This window comes from Chanos chanos, chromosome 9 (genome assembly GCF_902362185.1).
Source record: "Chanos chanos chromosome 9, fChaCha1.1, whole genome shotgun sequence".
NCBI classification, from domain to species: domain Eukaryota; kingdom Metazoa; phylum Chordata; class Actinopteri; order Gonorynchiformes; family Chanidae; genus Chanos; species Chanos chanos.
Genome location: NC_044503.1, coordinates 15,111,656 through 15,132,105, shown reverse-complemented (window position 1 = coordinate 15,132,105; position 20,450 = coordinate 15,111,656). Strand labels below are relative to the sequence as shown.

Sequence of the window (20,450 nt, the reverse complement as noted above, 5' to 3'; positions counted from 1 at the left end):
TTTAAAACTTAAGACTGACTTTCAATTCTAAATTCAGGTGTCTAGTTACTTAACTGTGGCTGGATATGTCCCTCAGTTGACACAAACTGGGCTGAGGGTGACTAGTCATAATCTACATCAGTGACAGTGAAGCTAAAGTAATTTAGATGTGACCTGACGATGAGCAATTTCACTGTAACCTAATTCAAACCTAAACTGAGCATTTCTGGCAAAGTGTCTCAATCCAGTGAAATGGCTGAGCATAACTAGGTTCCTGAGAGTCCCTTGAGTACAGTGAGATACAGAAAGAGATACAGAAAGAGAGAGAGAGAGAGAGAGAAAGAGAGAGAGCGAGAAAGAGAGAGAGAGAGAGAGAGAGAGAGAGAGAGAGAGAGAGACAGTGTTAGCCTGAAGTACTGAGCCCCTGAGAAGTTAATGCCCATTAGTGGCTCTCATCTCACTGGTCCTGGCAGAGTTAAAGACATCGCCTCACAGGGCCAGATGGTAAACCTGCTCCAGGACCAGCCACTTAATCTGAGCCTGTTTGCCCTCCTGGGGGGGGCAAAGTCTGTGTCTGCGCGACCCTCACGTCATAGCCGTCGTGTCCTGACCTAATACGGAGTAAAAACCTTTTCCGAGCCCACTAAGGGTACTGAAAGCCTCAGTAGAGTTGAAGATTCTCAGCCGTCTCTTGAAAGACTCTATATTAAGGAGACTGCAGCGGCAGCCGGAGTTGAGAAAGCAGCATGAGTGGGGGGTGGCAAGAGAGAGCGAGAGAGACAGAGACAGAGAAAGACAGAGAGAGAGAGAGAGAGAGAGAGACAGAGAGACAGAGAGAGACAATGAGAGAGAGAGAGAGAGAGAGAGAGAGACAGAGAGAGACAGAGAGAGACAATGAGAGAGAGAGAGAGAGAGAGACAGAGAGAGAGAGAGAGAGAGTGTGAAGCCAACTCTAAAAAAAGGAAATTAATCACCTTATGCTAGGCTGTCAAAAAGAGGGAGGGTACTCAGTAAGGTAAGGCCTTTCAGAAAACCGAGGTGTGAGTGATGGAGTAGACATAGCTATTTTGGGTGTAAAGCTCTCTCTCTTCACACCAGCCCAGCCACTACTGAATCACACTCTGATGGTTGTAATAAATTTAGAGTGTGTTAAATGGCGTCAGTAGATGGCCAAACCTTGCGTGACTGGGAGTGAAAGTAAATATGTATGGTGAGGATTGGGTTTAGTTAATCTCTGTAGGCCTGTCAGTGGGAGGCTGGTGTTCACACACACAACCAGCGTCATATACAGCACCGTGATTGAGCTCCAGATGGCAACTGCTACAAATCCTCTGTGATGACGTTACACACACACACACACACACACACGCACGCACACACGCACGCACACACACACGTACACCACACACACACACACACACACACACACACACTCTCTCTCTCTCTCTCTCTCTCTCTCTCTCTCTCTCTTTCTCTCTCTCTCATGCATACACAAATGTACATGTACACTCCAACTCCCACACACACACACACACACACACACACACACACATAAAGGTACAGTTATGTGTATTCTATGTGATGCTGTTGACTGACCTTCTAATGTTTGCTCTCTAATAGTATCACTCTATGTTCTCACTCCATGTAATCAGTGTTTAACGAGTAGCTTGTTACATGTTCAGTTAATGGCCAGCTAATCGCGATCTATCTTATAGCCATGACAATGGATCTGATGTCAGACTGCTCACCTGCTGTGGACCTCAATGAGGTCCCCACACGGCCGATCAAACAAACAGACCTTCAGGTCAATGTTTGGCCGTGACACCCAGACAAGGGCAGCCACAGCCTCTCCACGCATGTTTACCACCACCTGTCCCAATAAAACAATCATACAACAACAGTTTGGCTTAGTACAGATCTTAAACACCTTTGTTATGAGCAACATCTTCCCTGAATCTTGGAACAAATAATAAGAAGATTTATATTGTATATATAAGTCTCATCACATATGTAACTCTAATGTAATTTTTTTGATTTATGATGCTTGTGAACTTTTTTGTTTGTTTGTTTTCATTTAAGCTGCAGGGGATTCCTAGCCTCCCCTTCAGTTATGTCCCAACTACATCTCTAACCATGCTGTTAATCTGCTCATTACATCCATACACCTATAAACTCTACTTATTATGTCCATAAGTATATGCTTTACACACAGCTGTGGCTTCTGCTGTCCAGTCGCATTAAAAGCAGTCTCATGACATAAACATATGACGTGAACTAGCCAAATGACTGGCGAAGGCCCAAACCATTGGCTGTGTTACTTTAATATGTGCAAACTGTGTTAATTAACCAGCCCCGCAGTCCTCAGATTTTCCATGACAACAAGGCTGTTACCGGATCACAGTCGGACTGGGAGAACAGGATGCGGAGGTCCAGATATGCCTCCCCTGGAATGGTGGGTGTGAAAACGACGGGTATCTTGACGCTGGCGAAGGGGCCAACTTCTCCCTCTGTTATCTGTGGGTGAGGAGAGCAACAGTTTCTGAAAGGGTACAAGGTTCATACTCCTTTTTTTAGCCTCTTTGGAAATATGTAAATTGACTGTGTGGAGCATAACAAAAAACTAATATCAAGTAATCATAGTAAGCAATCATTCTCTACAGGCAGACATAATATCTTCTTCAAAACATGAGCATACATCACTCTCTTTTTTAACTATTATATCAAATACACCAAGTTTATACTTCTCTCACAAATAAGTTCAGTTGCAACAACCAATATGTTCAGCGCATGTTAAATTATCATAACTTTTTATTTTTAAAGAAAATCACAGGAAACAGTGATTCTGCACAATATGATGACCAGTTTGGACAATTACATGCGGCACAGGCGGGTGATTGCGAACAAATCAATAATGAAGGGATGAAAAGGATGAAAGATACGTCTCCTAAGATGGCAGTACAGTCAATGAGGTTCTACCATAAAGTGTTGCTGCCAAGCCTGAACATGTTGTCTGATAATCTGTTGCCTTTTTTTTTTTTTTAAGCATTGCCGCAATCAAACACTAGATATGAGCAAATAAATCAAACTGACAATCTTCCTGTGATTGCCCTGGTCTGTGTTCTCCACATGGGCGTAAGCACAATCAATGCAGAGTGTTCCCATTAGTTTCCATGGGGAAGTCACAGCAATGTAGTAAAGCAAATGAGCCAAGCAGAGCACAGTGCCAAGGGCCTGCTATGACATTCATATAAAACTGAGACGCATTTTCAATGAGACTTAGGGATGAAAAAAGGGGTGTAGAAAATGTAAAGAGTCAAAGCACAGCAAAAACAGACAACTTTTTTTCTTCACAAATGCTCCACGTGTTAGCATATTTTCTTATCAGACATATCAAACCTGTTTTTGTTTGTTTGTTTTTTAGTTAGAGCTACAAAAATAATAAAAGCACTGATGTTAATTTGTTCGGCAAAGACTGTAAAAGAAGTACTATGTTTGTACAGACATTTTTTAATAGGTCACTGTAATTGCCTGATGGATTCGTTATGATAAATGGCATCAAAGTTAAGGTGAGTTGCTAAAACATGGAAGCACTCTTACCCCAGTTTAAAGTACGATCAGTTCTATTGGAGCGCCACTGAAACATGTCAAAGCGTTAGTGAGATGTAGTCTACCTCTGGTCTGTTTTGGTAACCATTTGGTAAAAAAAAAAAAAAAAAATGTATTGCAATAACTATGGCAAAAAAAGCCATGAACAAGCTGTTCAGCAGCCTGGAAAAAGACAGGATCTAATGCAAGGAATGTATCGAAAGTGACCAAAATGCTGTTCTATTTACAGTGTCTTTGTATGACAGAGGACAGAGTCCAGAAGGACCCCTTTGGATCCCGCTTCAAGACCAGCAAGAAATCAGGATCCAAAGGAGCAAGACTGATTCGTTTGCCTATGGGTTTATCCTTCTTACTTTCATTCAATTTAAGGAAGTTATTGTTAATCCAGATGGTAATTCCGGATTAAGTACAGTTTCTAATTGGATGGTGACACCCATGGGGTCTGAGGGTCCATACCTCTCCGATGTTGATCTCACTGGGATAACAGCTTTCCTTCGAGTTGTTCTCCTCAGTGAGACTGACTTCTGGACCTGAGCCTGCTCCATCAGCCTCCACGCTAACATGAGTCGCACATGCTGCTGACATCACCAAACCAGCCCAGATAAGAGAAGGGGTCCCAGATTTTCTTATCTGCTTTACTTAGTAGCCATCCAAGGTGACAAGCAGTGCTTCCAAGACTACATATGGTCTTCTTGTAAAACTGAAACCAAGCACTAAGACAGGCATGGCCCAAAAACATTCTAGAAATGTCTCATTGCAACTCAAGACTGGATTATTTTTGGAAAAAAAAATAAAAATAAATAAATAATCCGAGTGCCTGGGAGAGCACATCTCATAACTCAGAAATACCCCCCCCCCCACCCCCCAACTCCCCCCCCCCAAAAAACCCCAAAACTTGGTTTTCTGGCTCTCATTTCCTATATTGTCAAAGTTCAGGGATTGGTCTTAGAGCCTAAAATAGTTAGTAGGCAGGGATGTGATGAATGGGATGGAATAAATGAGACTAAAATTGGGGAAAAGCACATCTAAGACTGCCTTATCAGAGACTGGGGACGTAAAGGAGAGACTTCAGGGAAAACAAAGATGTCACTACAGTAATCTTAGCAGTGGTGCAAAAATTTGTAATTCGATAAGCTGAAGCAGTAGAGAAAACATATGAAAGATCCTGTGTTTACAGTATATAATATCACCTGTGCAGCCAATTAGAATCAGCTATATTTCTAGTTTCCAGCAATATCTGTCAAACTGTTTGGCTTTTACTGCTAAATGAAATAAAAGAACAAATAACTGTTTTCTACAAAACAACAAAAACTTTCTGTTCATAGCCTCAACACACCTTTATTTTACCTGCTTTTAGTCACTTGTCACAGTTTTAAAGACTCTGGAGTTTACCTGACAAACTGAGCAGTGTGTGAGTGGCCCCTCCTGATTCCTGGGGCACCGCATTATTCTGCAAATCACAGATCTCAGCACTGCTAACGTCAGCCGGCACCTTCAAACAAACACAAGCACACTACATGATACATATTCACAAAGGTTTACAGTACAGAGACACAGTTTGAGCTGTCCACAGCGTGTGCCGTTAATCACTGATGATAGCTACCATAAAAAAAAAAATGTACGGAGATGAGCAACTTTTCACAGTGCTTCCTATTGCGTATTCTGAGTGACACTGTTCACTATGAGATTATTACATTTCATCTATGTAGTACCTCAATATACATAGTCAAATTCTCACAACCATCCCACCAATAGGGGCTTATTGTTATATGTCACATGATAAAAAAGCTATCGTAGCTGTTGGCAAGTTGTTAAGTTATTATTAGCTATAACACCCAGTGGGTAAAACAGTGTTACAATATGCTTGGTGCATCAACTGGGGAAACATAAGAAAGCCTCACCTGTGAGCTGATAGAGGAATGCTGGGATATACCCTGGAGCTGAGAGGGATTGGAGGAAATAGGGACCAGGGTGTAGTGAGTACCCATAGCCCCCCTGTTGGTCAGGGTGATTGTCCGTGAAATTGTCTGTCCTACCACATGGGCGCCAAAGTCAATGAAACTGCTATCAACCACCATCTGGGCCAAGCAGGAGGCGAGAGAACAACAATATGATTTTCCATGAAAAAAAAAAACACATTATGCCCTGAGAGGAGAAATTACATTTCATTTTCCCTTGATTGTAGACTGGCCAGAAAACGCATGCAGAGTACAGTAAAAATTCTTACATTACAGGTTTTTTTAGAGCACTTAACGACCACTGAGAAAGGTCCAGTCGCTGACTGAAACTGAACCTCACCATCCAAATCCTCGTTTATCTGAAAGGTGAGTCAAAGTTTACAGCAGTAAGTGTTTAAAATAAAGAGAAAACATAACACTTCTCATCAGAAAGTATTTATCTTTTATTCATTTTAGTGAATCGTTACTTTGAACCACAGCCACTCAAGTCGTTCAGGAACAAATATACTTCGAAAACACATCATTTAAGAATGAAATAAAAAATCAATGACATTTTTCATTTTAGGTCATGTACTACCAATAAGAGAATGTACAAAATTAAAACCGTTATTATTTTTGTTACTGCCCAAAAATAATGTGATTAGTAAAAGTCAACACAGAATCAAGATAATGTTTTGATTTTTGCCTGTACAACCTACAGTTCTTTTTTCCCCCTAAACATATCACAATCTTTACTAACCATTGGTGTAAAAACAGCTTCCAGTTGACAAGTCAGTCCTGGAGACACGGGGCCAGGAGGCTCAAAGCTGAAAAAGAGAATTCTACCATTGAACTACCACCCCAGCAACACATTCAAATGCCTTAATAAATAAATAAATATATAAATAAATAAATAGTAACTAATTAACTAAATAAGTCAGTGTACACTATTAAAAAAGCTCAGAACTGTTTAATGATTTCACAAGTATAGAAGACAAAACTGGTAATCCAGTCGCAAGCTGAGTATGCATACATCATATGCGTAATTAGAGAGCAACAGACACAAGGCACACTCTTTTTCACTGAAACTGCTGTGCAAACCACTAAAAAAGTCTAGCCTGTTCTTCTACATGATAAATATCAATAAAGATATTGAAAACTATTATATTTCTAACAGTAGCTAAACTGTGACTGCTATATTTCTAACAGCTTCTGTGGCCCACTAACTTTCAGTGCATTCATTTCCATTACACTAATGATAACCATATGCTACCATAATGATCAAAATGACATAAACTGTGACTGTGTAATGTGAAAATTATGGATTTTGGTTTCAGGGTGAGCTAAAGTTTCAAGGCGACATGCAATACCAAAAAAAAAAAAAAAAAACCCATCCGAAAAAACAAAAAAACCCCCAAAATACTGCACAGCGTGTAGATTATTGATTAAAAGACAGAAAGATCAGGATCAGAAAGCTATTTGCCTGGAGCTTTTTGCTGTGTTTCAGTCTCCCAGAAGATAAAACAATCAATACAACAAGGCAAAAGGCCAAAACAAAACAAAAATAAACAATTGGATTAAAAAAAAACAAAAGAAGAATGACAAATAATTAAAAAAGCGTTGAGAAGCTAACGAGTCACAGATTTTTGTCGTCTTTATTTGAGGTCTAGAGAACAATATTCACCCTAACAAAAACCTGCAATTTTTTTTTTCTTTTTTTTGCTTCTCTCTGTCTGCTACTTTTTGTTTATTCGTGTATTTAATTATTTATGTTCTCCTTCCTTAGGATACGTCAAAGACACTAAGATACTAAGACTCTCAGTGTTTCAGAGAAGCAAATGCCCTGGTGCCCCTGCATGTCCTCTAGCTTTCCACAAAACCTGTCAAAAGTTCTTGAAAACACATTGAAAATGCACACATAGAGCTTTTTTTCTTTTCACAGACTTCACCAAATCCCATGTAAGAGATGCCAGGAAGGGTTGAAGACCAAGGAGAAAAGAAAGCTTAGGGGGTTAGCTTCCATGATACACTAGCTTATGAGGAAGTCTTTTTAAAGCAACATGTTCTAACCAGGGCAGTTGTCAGAGTGAACAGTGAACTGTGTGTATTAACTACCTCAGTGCTGATGCGTAAAACATGTCCTCTGTGTTGCTGTTGTACAAATCCTGTTCAGTGATCGTGTTAACTAAAAATACACATCATCGCTGCATTTTAAACTGAGTAATCTCCCTGGTGAATTAGAGGTCTGCAACATCGACAGTGGAGAGAAACAGAAAACACAATTTGTTTTTTACTTCATAAAATTTAATCTTAAATTTCAAGCCCACACAGGACTGTGCTCTGGATTTTACTGGAAGCTTTAGATCAGGTAAATCTTGCTTCCTCTGTGAGCCATAAATAAGCAAACTCATTTCTGACAGAGGTCGATTAAAGGCACATCTAACCACACTCCATATACCTATATGTTCCTCATTCTCATTTTGTTCTCACAAATTTTTGCTGTTTTCTGAAATGTAACATGTATTACGTAAAAAAATCATTACATCACACAGCCCATAACCAATCAGCATGTTATTAGATGACTGCAAAACGCAGCGAGATTATTACTGTGTGTCAGATTCCTGATATCAATCATGTAATGAAAAAAAGATTATGGTCAGCCTATAGCTTTCCAGTTCAACAACCTGGTTTGTCATTTGACAAGACCTCTGTCAATCACCTCCATGTTACAGGGGACTCCGAGTCATAATCACAACCCATTTCAATGCTCCCATTTCAATGAATGTTAGCCAAGAATATAACACATCTTATTTACAAATTTTTCAGATCGTTGCTCTAAGGATTAACTGGAAACCATCTGGGAAATGAAATGTTTTCTGTGTCTGACGTGTGGACATGCTCTGAGGAAAGATGAGGCTAAGCAGATGAGAACAGAGCGAGTGTTTATTATACAAGTCCGTGATCTCACACAGTGCATATATTTTACGGAGAACTTGGCCTCTGATACAGATGTCTGAAAAACTGATCAGTTTTCAGATATCTACACAGTGAACAGTTTCAAATTTAAACGATTAGACAGTTTCCCTACGCGGCAAAACATTTGCGCAAATACACTACTGTATGTAGTCATCATTAGGCTGTGCTTGAGTCTGTTCTCCTCTGAATTTAACATCAAAATACAAATAACAGACAGAAATGGCAATGGTTATTAATAGAGGGTAGAAATGTAAAAATCAGTAATTACAATATTCATTAAACTATATTTTATGACATTATAATAGAGGGATCAGGTTATGTTAATATAAAACATGAGGAAAGAAAAAGAAAACACAAAAGAGGACAGGGAGAGGGCAAAGGGATTTATATTTGGTGCTGGGTGCTGGAAAAAATGCCATCTTTAAATCAAGCAAAACAAGGGAAAAAAGAGGGAAAAAATGCATGTTAACATCCTGTTCAGTGCTCTTGCTGAGCTGACACAGGAAGCTTGGTACGGTATGGAGACTCAAGACAGGGGGATGCTGGCAAAATACAAAATGCAAACACACACAAACACACACTTAAGCAGGCATAAATGCATGCTTCCACATACATGCTCACACACACACACACACACACACACAGGCACCCACACACACATAAACACACCCCCTCCTACACACACACACATACATACAAACACACTCCTATACACATAAAAACTTATGTTTACACACACATACACACACATTTGCTCCTACACACGAAGACACACTCCCACACACATTAACACACGCACCCACACACACAAACACATGCTGCAAAACCCACACATACTCACAGAAAAGACAAAGCTGGTGAGAGAGAGAGAGAGAGAGAGAGAGAGAGAGAGAGAGAGAGAGAATGGAGACCATTTTTAGAATTTCTGGGGGCGTTAAAAGGAGCCACAGACAAGCAGCAAAAAAGAAGTCTTACTACCACAGAGCAATTCCACATCACACTGGATTGATTGTGATTTTATAAACACACAACATGTCTATGAAGCTGTGGAGCTGACTGAATTCCAGCAGTATAGAGGAAATGTTTGGCAAGAGGTACAACTGTAATATCTTATCAAAAAACACACCATAATTACATAGCTTGATGTAAGTAGCTTACTGGAGTAGCACATTGCTGATATAAAGAGCTATTTCCAAGACAACAAAAACAGAAGTCATAGAGACAGTAAGATCAAACAAACAAAACAAATTACCACTGGCTGATCAAATACCACAAACAGTAACTACAGGAACCCTAGAAGTAATACAAACCAAATACACATATAGTAGATGCCACGAGAAATTGAATAGAGAATATGAAACGTTTATGGACACAGTAGGGTTTTGCCTTGCCTCAGATGACTAAAACATCCCTGGTCTGTATCCAAAAAGCAGCAGGGAAGACAGCACCAGGATAAAAACATTTCCAGTATAATAGCCAGATTTAGGACAAAAACATTCCCAGTATAATAGCCAGATTTAGAAAACCTGGGTCAGGTCCTCATATCCAAACAAAGCCCACCAGGGAAGAGCTAGGAAGCAGAAATGGACTAACCTGACCAGATGGAGCCTTAAATTCTTTCTCTACCTTTTGCAGTTTGATAGAGAAAGTGTGCTTTGTATTGCACCCATCTAACAACAAGTCCACCTTCAGCTAAGCACTATTGTCAGAACAGGCCACACTGCAAAAAATAACTTGTAGAATGTACCCACTAAAAACATTTGGCAGCAATTTACACATACTTTTTTTTTTTTAATGTAAATTTAATCTTATGCATTATTGAGCAAATTTTACCCAAACTTTGCAAACGTCCCTTACTAAAATATATTAGGTAAAGCCTACCTAGATTTCCTCCATATATTTTACCTGCTTTCTGAATGCAAATGAATGTTTAAAAATTAGGCTTTATTAACTAAACATTTTTAGTCCTTAATATATAACTGTTTCTACTTTTTAAATACAAATTTTCTGAGCAACACATATAAGATAGCTGTAATAATATTAAATCATTCACATGAATTCACATTATGTCAATTGTTTTATTAACAATGTATAGAGTTGAGATCATCCAAAACATTATTCCCATTTCTGCCATTTTAAGATGTTACCACAGCATTTAATATAACGGTTACGCTAAATGGGAGGTTCCGCACATATTCCGGACAAGGCATCATGGGACTTTGGAATATTGTGGATAGAACACTAACTATTTTGAGTTAATTTTACAAGACATTTTATATTTGTTAGTTTTTACATGATACATTCTACTACATCTTACATAAAATGAACTAATACCTAACATCTCTTCTCCAGCGTATTTTTTCCTGTTTAAAATTAGGTAACAGAGTGAAGTATTTCCAGTAGAAAATGAGAAAATGAGAGAACTTGTTCGTTTTATGTAGAATTTATATATTAATCTATGTTGTATTTACAGCACCCCAGAGGTATTTTTTACAATGCAGAGAGGGCATGAGTCTACATCATACTGCACTGCATTTTATTAGACTCAGTACAAACTCCTATATAAATAAAAACTACTCACATTATCGAGACAAAATCAGCCAAATTTTCGGAGACACCCAGCAGCTGGCAGTAATTAGTGGCATCTGTGACATTGGTCAGGACAGCCTTCTTCTTGTATGTCTTTCCAACGTCGAAGTTCTACAAACAGGGGCACTCTGTTATTACTCATCAGAAAAGGCACGGAGGGACATTCTAAAAAGTCAATATTACTTATTGAATTAGAAATATATTTAGATGAAAACCTGAATGTAAACTTTTCTTCATGTTAATAACCATAATATAGATATTTGAGGATGAAAGACATGAAAGCTATAGATCATATGGGCTTGTACCTTAAAGTGGATGACCTTTGGCTTGCTCAAGAATGCTTGACTTTTAAATTCTTTCCCAGACACAGATTTTTTGGCTGGTGATAACAGAGTCGCCTTATCCAGCTTAAGAATGGATGGCAAGGTTTCTTGGTCCTGTGTGCTCTAGGTGAACAGGAGGAAGAGAACATCATGGCAAAAAAATCAAATCAAATGATTTAAACTGGTTCATTTCCAGAGCAAGGTTTAAACACTAATACAATAGTTTGCAACAATTTCATTATGTGCATCTTTATTCGGCCACAAAACTCTCTGTTCCTAAAGCATACTGACATAGTAATAAAAAACATGAGGTGAGTTTTTACAGTGTTAGTCATGGAGTTATTAATAATTGAATCATAATAATTGACACAAATATTAAAAATTACCCCATTATTGGTTAAAATACTGAGATACAAGTTGAATTATTTGCTCTGGGCCTCAGAAAAACGTTTTCCTATTTTTCTGTCTCATTTTTCAACCAAAGGCTGTGGAATTCTGACCACTCTTGAGGAGTAACAATGAAAAAAGCTAATCATGAGAGAGAGAGAGAGAGAGAGAGAGAGAGACATTTTCTCAGGTACTATGGAGGTTCAGCATTTTAAGAAGTAATTAAATTGTAATGAGATTTTTATAATGTGTTTCTGCAGTAAGCTGACATTAAGATAATGCAGTCACATAAAACCATCTTGGTACAGCTCAACACGAGGGGGGGAAAAAAACCCTCATTCACTGCATGAAACATAACTGCTTAATGTGTTGAGAGTACAGCCTAAAGACACTGCCTGTGTGGAGGAGAATAATGTAATGCTAATGTTTACCTCCTTAAAACCCAGCCAGATAAAATATTAACATGCCATAGTCAATTAAAAGAAACGTTTGGAACAGGCAAAACTCACACTGGCACACAAATGCTTCAGCTGTTTGAAGGAGGGGAAGTGAGATAAAGAGTAATGAGAATGCTGATGTGAGCTGATCTGCTTGCGTTGTCTGTGTTTCGGTGAGAGGAGAGAAGGAACTTTACCGATAATTAGAGCGTTTGACTTTACGCCCCGCTTTACTCTAAGGCTACGATGATAAGACTCAGCAAAACGCTGTGGTGTGTTTCCATGCATGGAGCCTTAACGGCAAAAAGAAAAAACAAACGACAAAAAAAACAAAACAAAACAAAAATCCCCCCACTACAGTGTTTTCCACATGGATACTCAAAGTCAGTCCTGAGCAGCCTGAACGTCACGTCGGGTTTGAAGCTTCAGCAGTACCAGCAAATGAGAAGTGATGTGTGTCGCTGTGGATCTAAGGGCATGGGACGAGTCTCTCTATGGGTTTTTTTTTTTTTTTTTTTATTGTACGAGACTACTTTGACCTCCCGCACATTAACTCTCCAGTGCAACGCGGACTCCCTGCTTTTCTCTTTCACGTGTCCATTTTCTGGAGGACAGACAATGATCTTACCAACCGAACATCATCCAGCCCGTTTGTCACGAAATGTGCTTCTGCTTCATGCAAATGTTTCTGCAAATCATTAAAGCAAATTTCTGCGAATGTTTGCTCTCTCTTTCTCTCTCTATCTGTCTACCTTTTTTATCTATCTTTGTATATCTTTGTCAGTCATATACAATCTACTGCCCAGTGTCATACTCTGATAAGTACTATTAAAGCCAAAATGATGCAGTGATGTGGTCAAACAAATAGTAATGGTTACGGCTTATGCTTAAGGCTAATGCTTCTCCAGAGACTTGACTGGATGTACTGCACTAAGATGTGATTTGACATGATGTCAGGCAAATACATATTCCTGAAAAGCAACATGTGCGGTTTGTAAATGTGTTTCAAGGGCCTTACCGTGTAGGCTCTGGGTTTTTGGTCCCAGAGCCCTGTAAATTCAGACTGAGCCAAAGTCTCTTGTAGTCCTAGGTCCTCTTCAGTGTCTTCCTCCTCATCCAGAGAGGAGCTGACATCACTCCTCTCGCTGGCTGGTGACAAGGGACGTGATGTCGAGTGTCTTTCCTACAACATCAGCAGTGCTTGGCGTGATGTGCTCGTTACAGGCAATGTGCTCTGTCAAATGGCTGCCACTTAGAGTTCATTTAGCAATTATACGTCTGTAGTCGATAGCACACATTTACTTAATGACAACTTTACTTCTCACTGCTCATTAAAATTCATATGGAGCAGACCTTATGTCCTGAATTACATACCGGGGTAGAAAAATCTGGCATGGAAAAACACGTTTTAGTCTTCTGTTCCACAGCTCTGTGATTAAAGACTACTAACAGCGTGTTTCAAAGTCGTTTTGGTATTTTTTGGACATGGATAGGCTACTGTGTCAAGAATTAAAGGCTTCTGGAATCACCCTTCCTCTGACTCATCATTGAGAGTTGTGTGCAGCTTTGTACAAGAAGCACTCCCCTGCCAAGCGTGTCATGTTACTCAAACACAACAGTTCGCAGTGTGAAAACACACAGTGTCCTCATTCACCTCAGCTGAGGTGGCTGACATGCCAGAGGGAGACTAATGAGACTTTGAGGGCAACTGGGCATTTCAAATTAGGAACACAAATGGTTGAAAAAAGAAAAAATCAGAGTAGCAAACATGTTACGCTCTTGTCCTTCACTATCAATAGCTATTGGCTACATGCCATATAGATTGAGTGGTTCCACTTTAGAGCTATTTGTGTGGCTTTTACCACAAATTGACTGACTTGGAAACACCGTGCTAATTCTTTTTGAAACAGGCTTTGCTTTGATGTACTAAATATTTAATGTCTTGCTGTTATTTGTGTCTAGAATACAGGTCCAGGCCAGTGTAATTACTCACTAGCTTCTGTAGTGTTGGTTTGTCTGTTGCATCAAAGGTCTGCGGCAACTTTTCCACAGGCTTTCTCTGACTCAAGGTCTTCTTTGACTTTGAGGGCACCGGAGGAAAAAGCAGAGATTCCTCTCTCTTATGCCTTTCCTCTTCCAAGAGTAACTTTGAGACAATCCCTTTCCATCTGTTTCTGTGATTTTCATCAAATTTTCTGTCAAAATAAAAGAATTATTCATGATTTTTTTATAAGAGTTGAGGGGAGAAAACAAATAATGTGTTTTGAAGGACACATTTGGTCTTAGCAACAAATAAGACGAACTGACACAGCTCTGGCTCTTCCCCTTCCAAAGTTTCAATGTCAAAGTGTAAAATATCCACCCCAGTTTTAAAGCCCTGGTATCAGGTTATTCATGAGATGGGGCTTGAAATGAATGCTTGACAACCTACCAAAAGTGTGTAAAACCCTGCAGTAGTGGAGGTAACTCTGCTGGGTTAATTAACTAGAACACCTTGTTGGGCGATCGTAATGAGTTGTCGATACGCTTTTCACTATGACAAAATAACTTTATGAAACACTTGATGCGGGCCCTGCTTGCCGATTGGCTGAAACAGTGCTCTAACCCTATGTATACTCATGGTATATCAGAGTTACGTTACTAATGATATCATTCATATAATAATAAAAAAAACACTTGAACAGATGCACCAGCAAAACAAAACTCTCTAGCTGTGGCTGCTTTGGCTGGTGCAGAAAATGTCTAACATGGGTTTAAAGGTGAGGGAAAATTATGTCCATGAGTGGGCAAAAATGGGAGAGCTAACAACTCACGTCCTTGACTTTGTTTTAAATAGGCTGTGGTATTTTGTGAATATAGTCACAGCCAGAGGGGTTGTAGGCGCTGTGTGACCTTTAGATGTGACTCGTGATATACCACGACCTCTCAGGTCCTCTTGCTTTACAGTAATATAGCAAAGCTCTTTAACACTGACGTCCATTAACAAGATACTGACAACTCCCTTGAACACTAGGACTAACACAAATGTATGTAACAAAAATCTCTGATAATTAACCTATATATTTTTGGGATAAAATATTGTGGAAGGTTAAAATGACAAGTGGTGGGTAAGCAAAAACAAAAGAAAGCAAAATAGAGAACAAGAGAAAAAACATTAGCCATGTTGGCTGGTAAGTAAAGGAAAAGTCCAACACCAGGCCCTGTGGGTTAAATCCCCTCACCGAAGCTGAGTTAAACCCCTGGTACCAGCCCCTCCATCTGGTCATATTCTTAGCCCTTAACAGCAACAGCTGGGTCTCAGCAATTAAAAAATAAATAAATAAACGGCACTTATAACAGGATGTTTTCAAATCTGTTTTTAAAAAGGCTCCCCAGCTGAGTAAGCCATTTCATAGGCCACATTAATGCTTTGTCTCGGTTCATGTGAGTGTAACTTCTCCTAATCTACAGTGAAAGCAGCAAAATGGTACATTCTTGATACAAACCAAGGCCAATGCAGATCCTACCAACCCACTCCGTGCCCGATGTGACTCAAACAAGGATCATCTCACAAAATGTACCGTGTACTGTAATCTCACCACCAATCAGAACGTACAATGGATCAAAAACAACAGAAAATGCTAGATACACGTTTGACCCCCTGACAGCAACCTGTAAAGCCAGAGCAGTCAAGCTGTGTTCGCTGAAACATCTCCATACTCTTTATGATGTCAGTAAAAAAAAAATAAATAAATAAAAAACATTCCACCTTCAAACTATGAAATACAGATCAATCTGCAGAATAAATACAGAAATTTGTTAAAGCTTATGACTTTAATACTTAGGGAAATATGTAGAGACTCACTGTTTCATTTTGTCAATTTCGTCTCGTTTTTTCTGCTGGTACAGAAGCTTCATTCTGTACATTCCCTCTGCTTGCAGTGACTCTAGCTTTCCTTTCTCCTCCTCTCTCTGTTTTTGAGCATGGGCCTTCTCTCGAGCCAGCCGGGCTCTTAGAGTCTCCTGTTCAAACATTAATACAGCAATGCCACTCATAATGTCTCAGAACCAAGAATAAATTCTATTGATTTATGGAATTTGTTTATAAATGTTAGTACACACATCTTTTACAGCACCAGTGCAAAATCTCTACATCACAACATCCTAAGAAAATTTAAAGTCAAGGCCTTCATATTAAATTGTGAATGCTTTTTGCACCTGTCCTGTATAAATTCTGTATACACGACAATTTTTCACTGCTAGTGCTGAGTGGTAACCGTTGTAGCTGCTCTTACCCGGTTGGCTGCTATATTGGCCTTCAATGACATTGCAGCATCCAGTCTTTTTTTCAGCACCTCTTTCCTCTTCTCTTCCTCCTCTGTCTCTTTCTGATAGATCCTGCAGTTTACAGATTCATGAAATTCTGAACTAATACAACAGCAGGTGTGTGTGCCTGTGTGTGTGGATGTTTGTAAAAACATTTTGCCATTTATGTGTGTGAGTGTGTGTGTTTATAGATCTATCTGTCTCTAACTCTGATTTGTTCAGTTTGGTAAACATACTTGTTTAGAGTCTGTTTGAGGTAGACGTCTGCTTTCATTTTGCTAGCCATGGCTTGCTCCAGTCTTTTCTCATGAAGCTTTGCCTGCTCCTGCAAAGCTTCCTCCTGCTTCCTGTAACAAAACACACACAGCCCCTCTAGAACAGTATGAAAATAACAGTCTTATCTAAAAACACATTACACAGTAACTCCATTCAAAGCATGTATTCTATACATATTTGTTTCTCTAAGAACAACCATAACCTAGATTCCTCTCCCTGGGTGCCAGGTAACTGGACATAATTGTGCAAAATACCATGGGAATGGCACTGTTGGTATTTGAGAAATGACCTATAGTGACCACACCATAGTAGTACAATCCATGTCAATGGCTATGAATCTTGAGTGGTGTGAATTTTTTGCACTTAAGCGTAACAAAGCAATGGGTATTTTGGTTGCAAGAGCTCTGTAAACATGGAAATAGGAGAAGTGATATTCAAATGCTATTCATTTCTATATACAAGATGGAATAATGAACACAATGAGTGAACAGAATTCAACACAGTTAATACATATGGGCACTAATACTGAAATTTTTAGTGTGTCAGTAGAAAGTTTTCTTTAAAATGTGCATGACTCAATGTGAGAACGTAAGCAAGGGCAAGGTAAAGGAAGAAAGAAAGAAAAATTATTAAATGAATATAGAACAATTTAATTAAGGAATAATTAAAAAACACATTAAACAGTGTGGTATCTACATTCTGGCACGCATTGCTTGCTGTCTGGCCCTTTTTATAGCGTTCTTCTCTATCTGCATTCTTCTGCTCTCTTTCTCTTGCCGGGCCATGAAATTCTGCTCCTCCTGCTCCAGTTCCTGTCTCGGGCTGTGGGTCCGGCCCAGTTCTGTCTCAGCCCAGCACAGCTCAAACCTGGAATACGAGACATCACAACAGAACGTAAGAGCTCAGATGCAATACTCAACAAAACCAAGGGTGTCTAACAAGTGAATTTTAGTTCTGATAGAGTTCAGTGTAGAATAAACATTGCCTGATTTGCTATCTTTTTATAAATACAGTGTGAAAGTACAAGATGTCTACTATGTCAGACACCTGCCATCAGTCATTTTCTCCCTTATCAGCACTGGAAAGTAATTTACCAAGTACAGAGGATGCTTTTTTTTATCTTAGAGGTGAGGAAGAGTACTTTGAGCAGTATCAGCAGTTTCAAATCTGACAAGAAATACAATCTACAGAATAATCACAAGAGAAAACTGAAATCTAATGTAGCAAAAATGCAGATAGCTAAACGAGGGCTTTCGATATAAAATTATCTTGTGTGTAAAATCTCTTATGCTTGAGAATGGGACACAACTGAAAAAGGAAAGGCACAGAAGAACAAAACAATACCAACAGGAGCAGGAGTTCACTGTAAGCGTAAACGAGGGTTACTGTGAGGTGTAGAACACACTTGTGTTCCTTTAGGACTACGCTGATGTGAGCTTCCAAGTCTTCCCTGCCTTGAAGCTCGAGACACACATACTTGTGCACAGCTTGTAGGCGGAACATGGCCGCACTGGGGGAACCACGCAAAAGACGAGGGAGGCGAAAGAGTGAGAGCAAGAGAGAGAGAGAGAGAGAGTGAGAGAGAGACAGAGAGAGTGAGAGAGAGACAGAGAAAGAGAAGGAGGAGGGGGGGGGGGGTGGAGGCCATTTTTAGAACTTCTTTAAGCAACGCGGCAATACGCAACATGCCTCGAGTTCCCGCCTTAATAAAAAAAAAAAGGATTTTGAAAAAGTGATAAGAGGAGATGACAATTGCCTAAAAATTCTACTGATATAAAATTGATTTCCAAACAACTTTTCAAATGATTTGTTAACTACCTTGGGGAGATCAAAAATTGGTACCATTACCACCAACTGTTTCCTTACAAAGGAATTACAAATGTGACATAATGACATATTATTAATAGAGTATAACTGACCATGCACATGATAAGGGACAGGAACATTTACCAGTATGTCCCGTGACAGCAACCATCACAGGTGGCATTTTATGAGGAAAAAATGCTTATTTCAGAAAACAATGGATTTTAGCTGCATGGAACAGTGATTCTTACTGAATCAAACGAATGGACAAAGCATTTCGATACCACCTTCTGACCGCTAAAACAGTTCAATTTGGTTGCCTTATTATTCACCAACCAGAGCTGTTGAGTGAAAAAGACTCTGCATCCTGATAAATGAATAAAACACTACAACTTTGTTGCTCCAACGGTTGTCAGGATGTTACTTTTCCGCATTCATAAATATAGTGAGACCACGGAATTGTTTTAGCCGCTCACTTAACAGCTTTTCCACATTAGGCTGTTAAGGATAAAATGAGGCTAAAATATGCAGGTACGCTACACCTTACGTGAGGTGGATTTGTTCTTCCCTCCGTGACTTTAAATAGATCAGCCAATTATAATGTGAAAACATCCTTCTGGTGCGTGTTGAACGTATGTGCTTAGTAAGGTTCTGATTGTGCTGGAGAGAGACAAACTTGGCTATCAACACATTGAGCTCCTTCTGTTTGTAAGAGCTGTCCAGCTGGTGCAGGTTCTTTCCCAGCATGAACATCCGTGTGCCGGCACCATGGACGCTCCTCTTACTCTTGCCATCTCCCAAATCCTCGTACTCACTCTCTGAGCTAATGCCAGACAGGCGTAGGGTAAAAACAAGACTTGAGGTATGGGTTTGGACTGCAGTAGAGTGAATGTACTCGCAAATAAGATCACCAAAAACCACGCTTCAAGAATTTCTCTGCCTTCCTCTAATTACTTTGTGGGTGAATCCTTTTGTAAGGCAATCTTTCATATTTGGAGAAAACAATATTGTCTCTAATTTGGTGTGTAATGGATAAGTATATATAGTGCACACTAAAAACAAAGCAAATTTTCTAACACACACACACACACACACACTCTCTCACATATATGTGAGTGTGTGTGTGTGTGTGTGTGAGTCCTCTTACAAAAGCAAAAATAGAGTAATACTACAAACCACTCAGAGCTTGTGCCAAAATTCAGGGACAAGTCCGCATCTGCAAGTAAGACATCTTCACCCGGCAAGATGACATCTCCCGTATTTTCACCTTAAATGAAAACAAAGGCTTGACATGGATAGAAAACAAAGCAAACACTGACCACGATAGAGATCCAGCTAAGCTGTGGCATGTAGCTACGTTACCTGTCGAATATATGACAGGTAAAAACGACCGAATAACTATTCTTCCTTACTGGCCATTCACCTGTCTCATTGTCTGTCATAGTTTTCACTAGGCCGTCTTCACTTTCTGAGAGTGACATGCTGCCCACTTCCTCACACGGATTCATCTTCGCCGACATTTCCATTGTAACTGAGAAACACAGTAACACGCACTTACACTTAATCTTACAATAAAAGCCAAGGGACGCTTAATCGGTTAGCACAGTAGCTAGTTCTAATGGTCTAGCGGTCAATTTAGATTGACACGTTGCTTGAGTGACAACAAACACATCTTGAAAAGTAAACATATAGGTCATTAGAATAAGTAATATCAATATTTGTGGGGTTTGTCAAACGTTCATAAAGATTTTTTTTCATTGTTTTCACATACTGACCTCGTCAACTGCTTCAAATCTCCTCCTCTCTTGCCTGAATCCTCTACTTTCTTCCTC

At 39.5% G+C, this 20,450-nt stretch overlaps 1 protein-coding gene across 1 annotated transcript in view; it reads right to left on the bottom strand.

The window, feature by feature from the left end:
- Nucleotides 1-19,371, bottom strand: part of cfap74 (cilia and flagella associated protein 74) — a 36,413-nt gene extending 17,042 nt beyond the window's left edge. Inside the window, exons 1-17 of the mRNA XM_030785245.1 lie at nt 19,295-19,371; nt 18,221-18,325; nt 17,512-17,682; nt 16,776-16,886; nt 16,509-16,611; nt 16,079-16,236; nt 14,299-14,429; nt 13,253-13,383; nt 11,393-11,533; nt 11,080-11,198; nt 6,283-6,349; nt 5,813-5,902; nt 5,487-5,663; nt 4,978-5,077; nt 4,042-4,160; nt 2,371-2,493; nt 1,728-1,849 (exon numbers count right to left, since the gene is read on the bottom strand). Coding sequence (XP_030641105.1) covers nt 1,728-1,849; nt 2,371-2,493; nt 4,042-4,160; nt 4,978-5,077; nt 5,487-5,663; nt 5,813-5,902; nt 6,283-6,349; nt 11,080-11,198; nt 11,393-11,533; nt 13,253-13,383; nt 14,299-14,429; nt 16,079-16,236; nt 16,509-16,611; nt 16,776-16,886; nt 17,512-17,682; nt 18,221-18,325; nt 19,295-19,371 — 2,045 coding nt within the window. The remainder of the gene's footprint in view (nt 1-1,727; nt 1,850-2,370; nt 2,494-4,041; nt 4,161-4,977; nt 5,078-5,486; nt 5,664-5,812; nt 5,903-6,282; nt 6,350-11,079; nt 11,199-11,392; nt 11,534-13,252; nt 13,384-14,298; nt 14,430-16,078; nt 16,237-16,508; nt 16,612-16,775; nt 16,887-17,511; nt 17,683-18,220; nt 18,326-19,294) is intronic.
- Nucleotides 19,372-20,450: the final 1,079 nt, after the last annotated feature.